Source organism: Haliotis rubra, unplaced genomic scaffold (genome assembly GCF_003918875.1).
Source record: "Haliotis rubra isolate DU_JTF1 unplaced genomic scaffold, ASM391887v1 Scf1248, whole genome shotgun sequence".
Lineage (NCBI taxonomy): Eukaryota > Metazoa > Mollusca > Gastropoda > Lepetellida > Haliotidae > Haliotis > Haliotis rubra.
Genome location: NW_025765168.1, coordinates 93,527 through 104,859, shown reverse-complemented (window position 1 = coordinate 104,859; position 11,333 = coordinate 93,527). Strand labels below are relative to the sequence as shown.

The window sequence follows — 11,333 nt, the reverse complement described above, 5'->3', positions numbered from 1 at the left end:
GATGCGTCATTTTGAAGAATTTCTCCCTGTTCGATGAATATAACTACCACGAATTGCTAGGTATAGGTTCGAATCGAACAGATATCTCAACACAAGCTACCAAAACCAAACTCGTTCACTCACTAACTGGTCGCTAGACTGAGTTGAGAAACCTCTACTATATGAGATTACGAAGTGTTCCTCACAGACAGACAGCCAGCTGTGCTGTTCACAACGCTCCAATATGAGAGCCTATGGCTCAGTCGCGTGGACCGTCTCATTAATTGTCACTACCGGGTACAACTCTGTACTGTTGGATCCCTGTCCGATGTCTCTATAAATAATTCCTGAATAAGACAGATTATTAATTCTCCAACTGATGATGAGGCCTCTACATCCTACTACAGTCAGAGATGCTGCATATAGAGATGAAGTTTTTGTAAACGTATCTCACGTGACTCGCCGCAAAAACGCCAACCCAATTTGTCAAGCGATCGCCCATGAATTGGAGTGATGAGATGAATTATTTAAAACCAATTAGCTTATTACTTGCCGCACGTGTGGCTAGCCCCAGTCTGTTAATCGTGCAATTATTGGTTATAACAGTTATCACCAATGTGTTGTGAAATTCAGATGTATTTAATCGGAACTGTCTCCTCTGAGCTCTTCCTGTCTCTTTGTGGCCTAGGGCGCAGCGAGGAGAACCGCGCATGCGTGATAATGAAGCTAGTGAAGGAGGAAATTGCTCCGCTTGCTAACAATAATGAGAAGAAAACGACTCTTTATGTATCCACTGACAATTGCAGGTTGTTTAGAGGCCGCACTTAATCATTGATTAAAACCAGTGATAGTTTGGAGAAATCACAGAAAGCATATCTGGTCTCACGCCTCGTGTGCCCCTACACGCGGCCGTTCCCGCGCTTTCCATACACGCCCCGAGATTTACCGAACTCTGCATGCATCTTCATCAGCACCTGGAGTGTCAGTTCCATGGACAGCTAGAACGTGATCGTAGCTTACTTCAACACATTAGTTAAACCTGGGGACGGCAACTTGGGAAAGTTAAAATCGTTCCGAAACACCTCAGACTAAATTTCGTTGTGATTTTTCCCGCAAGAGTGATGGGCATCCGCGAAGAATTATTGCCAGGCAACCAGCATACAGCGTAGAACAACACAGAAGACACACATACAGGTAAAACGTTCAATACTGAAGACAATATTCCAGGAGGTAAATATGACAACCTCTTCTGAGAAGGAGATAGAACCTAAAGGTACCAACGCTGTGCCCTCTCGATGGACACCTCCTAGTGCCCCACCCTCCCTCCAATCCCGCTGCCATCACCTCTTCCACCAGGGATACGGCTGTCTAACCTTTTCATGGGTTACCTCCCGGAATGGAGGGCGCTACCTTGGAGCCGGCGACAGGGACGCCGCTCACACCACACCTCGACTTCCGTGGGCTCTACCTACCTGAGGGACCGCCGTCATATAGTAAGTGAAAAGAATTATCACAATAATATTGGTATCATAGTCAGTGAATAGGCGTGGTCTTGAGGTTCTATTATTATCCCTTGTGGGGGACAAGGATATCTCAGATATTCATATCTCAGGAATGTGTGAAACTCCGCGGAATGAAGCTGTCGCTGTTCGCCGTTATGTTTCCCCGCCGCCTCACTGACATCAGATTTCAGTTTGATAGATTCTATGATGAAATCAGTTTGATAGATTCTATGATGAAATCAGTTTGATAGATTCTATGATGAAATCAGTTTGATACATTTTATGATGAAATCAGTTGATAGTTCTATGATGAAATCTATGATGAATGAAATCAGTTTAATAAATTCTATGATGAAATCAGTTTGATAGATTCTATGATGAAATCAGTTTACATTTTATGATGAAATCAGTTGATAGATTCTATGATGAAATCAGTTTAATAGAATGATGAAATCAGTTTGATAGATTCTATGATGAAATCAGTTTGATACATTTTATTGAAATCATTGATAGAAATGATGAAATCAGTTTTCATTGAATCTTTACTATGACAGCCACTTAATGAGGCTGGACGACATTGTGATTGATTTGCACGGACGATAATCCGCAGAACAGTTCTGAACACGTCCTGTTATCAGCCGATATAAAATAATACTTCGGCGCGAACGTGCATGCAGCAACATGTTTACCTGACCTCATAGAATCACTTGTAATGAATGACTGGAATAGTAGTAAACGGACAAAAGAGCTGAGCTCAGACCTTAGGATATGTTGCATGTGAAACTCACGACCGAAACAATAATGTACAAATGTCACTTTTGATTGGTTCATTGATTCTGGGGAGTTCTGGAGAAAAATTGAACTTCTCAGTCGAATGTTCCCGCAAAATATGATGGGATAAAACAGAAGGAATGGGGTCGCAATGGACAAAGGAGACGACTTGCCAGCAGTATAGTGATATGGACGGCCGTACTGTTACAGACGTAGAATAACAGTCGCCCTGTACATCTCAAACTGATATGGGCACATACATAAACTAAATCGTTGATTTGTTGACATATCCTGTTTTAGAGATGTTACTGCAAGCCTGCACTGTGGTGTAAGTGGGCATCCCATATTGCATACACATGTTGCATGTGCATCAAGGCCAGACAATCTGTGGTAAAAGATGTCACTAAATACTACATGAAGACGCCGAATGTCAGATAAAAGTTGGTGGATGTTGGTTATGATGCAAAGGCATAACCATTACTCGTCCTGAAGGAAAATAACCACAAAATGAAACTAATTGTAGACAATGAAAATGTCGATTTTGATTAGTTATGAAACTAACACCACAAATGCAACTGAACCAGGTTAGTCCCATGTTGGGTAGCTGGTGTAGTAGCGCACATACATCTTAAACTGGGATAGCTTAATGCAGCTCTTCTTTATAAGACTGCAGGCAAAGGTAGTGGGAAAGAAATGAGAAGCAGAATGCGCTGACCATCAGAAGCCCATAGTCACTCAACATTTTGTCAAATGAGCTATCGGAATACCGGGCCTGGCAGCTGTCCGACTGACTGAGTTTAGTTTACGCCACTTTTAGCAATATTCCAGCAATATCACGGCGGGGGACACCAGAAATGGGCTTAACACATTGTGCCCATGTGGGGAATCGAACCCGGGCCTTCGGCGTGACGAGCCAACGCTTTAACCACTAGGCTACCCCACCGCCCCCCTGGCAGCTGTCAACAGCAGCATCGCTGTATGACGTCTGGAAGCGGGAGAGTCTCAGAATGATGGTGGAAGTCATTTCAACAGACGCCACAGCATAAATCCAGTTTATGGGAAGGTAAGCCCACCTGAATTGAGCCAGAGATTGCCCAAGAAAGGGGTAGACCAAGAGTTATTACCACCCCGTAGATCTCGCCACATACCACGTCATCCACGTCATCAACGTCAAATACTACTGGCACCGAGTCAGCAGGACATAGGTGTGGAGGGTATCCGACCAAACATTCAAGGGGTTAACGACAACGTATCCAGTGGAGTTACGCCGTACTGGCAGGAACTCTGAGATACCGGTGGGTAGTCTAGTTCTGACGAATTGTAAGATAGCGTGTGCTGCCGACATTCACATGAACATTTTGCACCGAACTGCAATCGGCAGGTCGAGAAATTCGGTGGCAAAAGTGTCACGGTGTGTGGAGCAATATCAAACACAAGGAGATCCGACGTCATGGTATGGCGAGCATTATCACACACACGGAGATCCGACGTCGTGGAGTGGGGAGCAATATCAAACACACAGAGATCCGACGTCATGGCGTGAGGAGCAATATCACACACACGGAGATCCGACGACATGGTGTGGGGAGCAATATCACACACGGAGATCCGACGACATGGTATGGGGAGCAATATCACACACACGGAGATCCGACGTCATGGCGTGAGGAGCAATATCACACACACGGACATCCAACGTCATTGTGTGGGTAGCAATATCAAACACACGGAGATCCGACGTCATGGTATGGGGAGCATTATTACACACACACAGATCCGACATCATGGCGTGAGGAGCAATATCACACATACGGAGATCCAACATCTTGGAGTGAGGAGCAATATCACCCACACAGAGATCCGACGTCATGGTCGGAGGAGCAATATCAAACACACAGAGATCCGACGTCATGGTATGGGGAGCAATATCAAACACACGGAGATCCGACGTCATGGTGTGAGGAGCAATATAAAAAACACGGAGATCCGACGTCATGGTGTGGGGAGCAATATCACACAGACAGAGATCTGACGTCATGGTGTGGGGAGAAATTTCACACGCACAGAGATCCGACGTCATGCTGTAGGGAGCAATATCACACACACGGAGATCCGACGTCATGGTATGGGGAGCATTATCACACACACGGAAATCCGACGTCTTTGTGTGGGGAGCAATATAAAAAACACGAAGATCCGACGTCATTGTGTGGGGAGCAATATCACACACACGGAGATCCGACGTCATGGTGTGGGGAGCAATATCACACACACGGAGATCCGACGACATGGCGTGAGGAGCAATATCACACACACGGACATCCAACGTCATTGTGTGGGGACCAATATCAAACACACGGAGATCCGACGTCATGGTATGGGGAGCATTATTACACACACACAGATCCGACATCATGGTATGAGGAGCAATATCACACACACAGAGATCCGACGTCATGGTCGGAGGAGCAATATCAAACACACAGAGATCCGACGTCATGGTGTGGGGAGCAATATAAAAAACACGGAGATCCGACGTCATTGTGTGGGGAGCAATATCACACGCACAGAAATCCGACGTCATGCTGTGAGGAGCAATATCAAACACACGGACATCCAACGTCATTGTGTGGGGAGCAATATCAAACACACGGAGATCCGACGACATGGTGTGGGGAGCAATATCACACACGGAGATCCGACGACATGGTATGGGGAGCAATATCACACACACGGAGATCCGATGCCATGGTGTGAGGAACAATGTCACACACACAGAGATCCGACGTCTGTGTGGTTCAGCGGAATCAACCGACAGAGGGCGTTGTTTCAATATGGCAACACTACACCACACTGAGCTCGTGTTGCTTTGACTTCCGTCATATGTTGTTCAGACGCACCAGTGTCTGAACCAGAGAGAACGGATTTGTGGGATGAACTCCATAGGCGTTAAGTTCAATATTCACCACAGACGCTTAGGCAACTGACCAACGATGTAGGAAGCTCAGAGGAGAAGTAGAACAGCAGACGACCGTCACACCAGGTACTCATCGCCAAGCCCCCTACGTACGTGTCTTTTGACAGAACAATCAGAATTGCCATTATTTGTACAGAAGATGTGACTATCACGTGCATCAATTTAATATTCACATAATTTTGAACACAGTGAAATGTCTCAAAAGTAGGTTGTGCATGTCTCTTTGTTCAATCACCACGGAACGTACAAGATAGCATATGATTGTGTTGATGCAAGAAAATGCCCTTTGTGTAGAAAAGGCAAGGTAAGTAAAAAGATATAGTTAGTTTTCAAGTTACTTCCGATTATGGTTAGTCCATTACCGTTATGATTCTTGTAATATATAACATTTCGGTCTTCACATGAGATACAACCAGGTGCGTTCATTGTAGGGGTTTCATGGTAAAGAAGCGAATGGAGAATGTTACTGGCCACCGACCCTTCTTGTGAATTATGGCAGATTTATTTGCTGGTTTGTTAAATCCATATTTCATTGATATAATCAATCTCGTTTGTGTCAATGACTATAAGTGAGTGAGTGAGTTTGGTTTTACGCCGCTTATAACAATATTCAAGCAATATCACGGCGGGGGACACCAGATATGGGCTTCACATGTTTTACCCATGTGGGGAATTGAACCCGGGTATTTGGTGAGACGAGTGGACGCTTTAACCACTAGGCTACCCCACCGTCCCTGAATGAATATGACTTGTAATTGATTCATTTTCAGTTCCACGTCGCAAGAGACGGGAGCAGCGCCCGCGACGCCAGAGGACAACGTTCAGCAGCGAGCAGACTCTACGCCTGGAGGTCGAGTACAGACGTGCTGAGTATGTGACGCGCACGCGCAGGTTGGAGTTGGCGGAGTTGCTGACCCTGACGGAGACACAGATCAAGATTTGGTTCCAAAACAGACGTGCCAAAGACAAGAGAATAGAGAAGGCGCATCTAGATCAGCAAATACGGTAAACAGAGGGCAATATACTTTGGTGGCTTCCGCCCGTATCCCCCCGAAATGTTAACGATGAGGAAATATGTCTTTGCGTGGCATTTTCAGAACTAGAATATGTCTTTCAGTATGTTCAGATACAATTCAAGAAACATGTTAAAACTCATCCTTATCAGATGAGGAATATATATATTCAGGTGATATGATTTGACTAGAATGAAATTTAAGGGGGTATACGGGCGGAAGTCTTTCTGCTTTGTGAATATTTGAATGTCACTGAGACCCTCCCTGCCTGAATCAAAACGCATTAACGAAACACAGAATTTGTTCAGAACTTTATTTCTAATATCAAGATTTTGAATTAACATACTTAGAACGAATGATTTAGATTTCAGCCGAATCACGTGGATTGTAAGAACTGTGTTTAAGAAAAGAGCAACGTGAAAAGAAGCTTCACAATCAGTTGACTGTTTCAGAGCTATGAGTTATGGAGTCGGATTGCCGTATCCAGGACAGTTGCCCCTGACATCTTCTCCCGTGACATCATTTCCGGCCTGGGATCCATGGTCTCGGAGACCTGCTCCGGAGGTGTCTTCCAGTGTTTCGTGAGGACGGCTCATGCACTGTGCCACAACCAAAGACTTGCCGGAACTCATGGCACACTTGAAATACGCTTCACCATCCTGGACACAACTGCTACTTGACTTGACGCTGCCAGAATGACATTCATGCACCATTCTTGAGAGTGCTTCTTGTGCAAGTGCATCTGGACGTGTCATCTCCCCTCAGAATATATACTTGCATTGTTGCACCAGGACTTGCGCCTTATGCAAATGTGTACGGTCGATTGTATCGCATTCTCTTCCACGTTGTGTTCCTGTGTTTGAATAGATTACAATAGTGCTATCACTTGTGATCATGGGCAAAGTGTAATCAAATATGCTTACAATAAATACTCTCATCCTTATCTGCTCAAACAAGCATAATCCATGTTCCCCTCACGCAGTCTTCTAGGGGACAGTATTTGGAGGGGCAGAGTTGCGACGTTGGCTAGGATCCCAGACTAGCACCTAATATGATCCATGTTCCGTCAGCCCCGCACCTGAGGTGGAAGTACGATTAGCACATGCAACGCAACATACTGCTTTAAGGTCGCCCAGCATTATACTGACACGTCGCCAAACATTATACTGACACGTCAACCAACATTATACTGACACATAAACCAATATGATACTGACATGTCAACCAGCATTATACTGACACGTCGCCCAACAGTATACTGACACGTTAACCAACATTATACTGACACGTCAACCAACATTATACTGACACGTCAACCAACACAATGCTGAAACATCAACCAACATAACGCTGAAACGTCAACCAACATTATACTGACACGTTAACCAACATTATACTGACTCATCAAGCAACATTATACTGACAAGGCAACCAACAATATACTGACACGTCAACCTACATTATGCTGACACGTCAACCAATATTATACTGACGCGTCAACCAATATGATACTGACACGTTAACCGACATTATACTGACACGTCAATCAACATTATGCTGACACGTGAACTAACACTTTACTGACACGTCAACCAACATTAAACTGACACGTCAACCAACATTATACTGACACGTCAACTAACATTATACTGACACGTCAACCGGCATTCTACTGACATATCAATCAACATTATACTGACACGTCAACCAACATCATACTGACAAGTCAATCAACAATAAATTACAAACTTAATAGACATTTTACTGACAAGTCAAGCAACATTATACTGACAGGTCAAAAAACATTACATTGACACATCAACCAACATGATACTGACACGTTACCCGACATTATACTGACACGTCAACCAACATTATACTGACACGTCAATCAACATTTTACTGACATGTCAATCAACATTATACTGACACATCAATTAACATTATACTCACACGTCAGCCAAGATTATACTGAAACGTCGAACAGCAGTATACTCACACGTCAATCAACATTATATTAACTCGTCAATCAACATTATGCTGACACGTCAAACAACATTATACTAACACGTCAGCCAACATTATACTGACACATTTACCGACATTATACTGACAACTTAACAGACATTTTACTGACAAGTCCAACAAAATTATACTGACAGGTCAAAAAACATTATTCTGACACATCAACCAATATGATACTGACACGTTAACCGACATTATACTGACACGTCAATCAACATTATACTGACACGTCAATCATCATATACTGACACGTCAATCATCATTATACTGACACGTTAACTGACATTATACTGACACGTCAACCAACATTATACTGACACGTCAATCATCATTATACTGACACGTCAATCATTATTATACTGACACGTTAACTGACATTATACTGACACTTCAAACAACAATATACTGACACGTCAATTAGCATTATACTGACACGTAAACCAGCATTATACAGACACGTCAATTAGCATTATACTAACACGTTAACCAGCACTATACTGACACGTTAACCAACATTATGCTAACACGTCAATTAGCATTATTCTGACACTTTAACCAGCATTATACTAACAAGTCAGCCAACATTATACTAATACGTCAACCAACATTATACTGACACATCAATCAACATTATACTGACACGTCACCCAACACTATACTGACACGTTAACCAACATTATATTAACACGTCAATTAGCATTATTCTGACACGTTAACCAGCATTATACTAACACGTCAACCAACATTATACTAACACGTCAGCCAACATTATACTGACCCGTTAACCGACATTATACTGACAACTTAACAGACATTTTACTGCCAAGTCAAACAACATTATACAGACACGTCAAACAACATTATACTGACAGGTCAAAACATTATACTGCCACGTTACCCGACATTATACTGACACGTCAACCAACATTATACTGACATTATTCTGACACATCAATTAACATTATACTCACACGTCAATATGATACTGACACTGTTAACCGACATTATACTGACACGTCAATCAACATTATCATACAGACACGTCAACCAACATATACTGACTCAATTAGCATTATACTGACACGTAAACCAGCATTATACAGACACGTCAATTAGCATTATAATTAACACGAACCAGCACTATACTGACAACTAAACTAACAAGTCAGCCAACATTATACTAATACGTCACCAACATTATAATTGACACATTAACTGACAACTTATACTAACACGTCAATCCAACATTATACTAACACGTCAACATTATACTGACACGTCAACTAACACAGGTATATTCTGACACATCGACCAATTGACACGTTAACCAAACCAACATAATACTGACAACTAAACAGAAACAAGTCACTCAACATTATACTGACACGTTATTATACTGACACGCCAACAAACATTATACTGACACGTCAACCACCATTAGACTGACAGATCAACCAACATGATACTGTCACGTCAACCAACATTATACTGACACATCAACTAACAATATATTAACAACTTAACAGACATTTTAATGAAAAGTCAAACAACATTATACTGACAGGTCAACTAGCATTACACTCACACGTCAACAAACTCTATTATGACACGTCAACCAACATTATACTGACACATCAAGCAACATGATACTGACACGTTATCAGACATTATACTGACACGTCAACCAACATTATACTGACATGTCAACCAACATTATACTGACACGTCAACCAACATTATACTGACACTTCAACCAACATGGTACCGACATGTAAACCAACATTCTACTGACATGTCAACCAATATTATACTGACAAGTCAACCAACAATATACTGACACGTCAATCAACATTATACTGACACGTTAACCAGCATTATATTAACACGTCAGCCAGCAGTTTACTAACACGTAAGCCAACATTATACTGACACTTCAATAAACATTCTCCTGTCACGTTAACCGACATCATATTGACACGTCAACCAGCATTATACTGACATGTCAACCAACATGATACTGACACGTCAACCAACATTATACTGACACTTTAAACAACATTAGTATTATACTGACACGTCAACCGACATTATACTGACAACTGAACAGACATTTTACTGACACGTCAAACAACATTATGCTGACAGGTCAAAAAACATTATACTGACACGTCAACCAGCATTATACTAACACTTTAACCAACGTTATACTAACACGTCAACCAACATTATGCTGACACGTCAACCAACATTATATTAACAATTTAACCAGCATTATACTGACAACTTAACAGACATTTTACTGACACGTCAACCAACATGATAGTGACACGTCAATCAACATTATACTGACAGGTCAAAAAACATTATACTGACACGTCATCCAGCATTATACTGACACGTCAATCAACATTATACTCACACGTCAACCAACATTATACTGACAAGTCAATCAACATTCTACTGACACGTTATCCCACATTATAATGACACGTTAATCAACGTTATACTGAAAAGTCAATCAACATTAAACTAACACGTCAGCAAACACTATACTGACACGTCAACCAAGATTATACTGACACGTCAACAAACATTATACTGACACTTTAACCAACATTATACAGACACGTCAACCAACATAATACTGACAACTTAACAGACGTTTTACTGACAAGTCAAACAACATTATACTGACATGTCAAACAGCATTATACTGACGCGTCAATCAACATTATACTAACACGTCAACAAACAATATACTGACACATCAAGGAACATGATACGAACACGTTAACAGACATAATACTGACACGTCAACAAACATTATACTGACAAGTTAACCGACATTATACTAACATGTCAACCAGCATTATACTGACACGTCAAGCAACATTATACTGACATGTTAACCAACATAATACTGACACGTCAACAACATTAAGCTAACACTTTAACCAACATTATCCTGACACGTCAACCAACATTTTACTGACACGTCAACCAACATTATACTGACATGTTAACCAACATTATACTGATACTTTAACGAACATTATACTGACACGT

At 41.9% G+C, this 11,333-nt stretch overlaps 1 protein-coding gene across 1 annotated transcript; it reads left to right on the top strand.

Annotated features, from left to right (window-relative positions):
* The first annotated feature begins 753 nt into the window (after positions 1–753).
* LOC124266321 (homeobox protein rough-like) lies at positions 754–7,166 on the top strand. The gene is made up of 3 exons (XM_046701131.1): positions 754–1,472; positions 6,000–6,234; positions 6,695–7,166. Exons 1-3 carry the CDS (start codon positions 1,376–1,378, stop codon positions 6,825–6,827), a joined length of 465 nt encoding a protein of 154 aa, XP_046557087.1. The 5' UTR covers positions 754–1,375; the 3' UTR covers positions 6,828–7,166.
* The last annotated feature ends 4,167 nt before the right edge of the window (positions 7,167–11,333 follow it).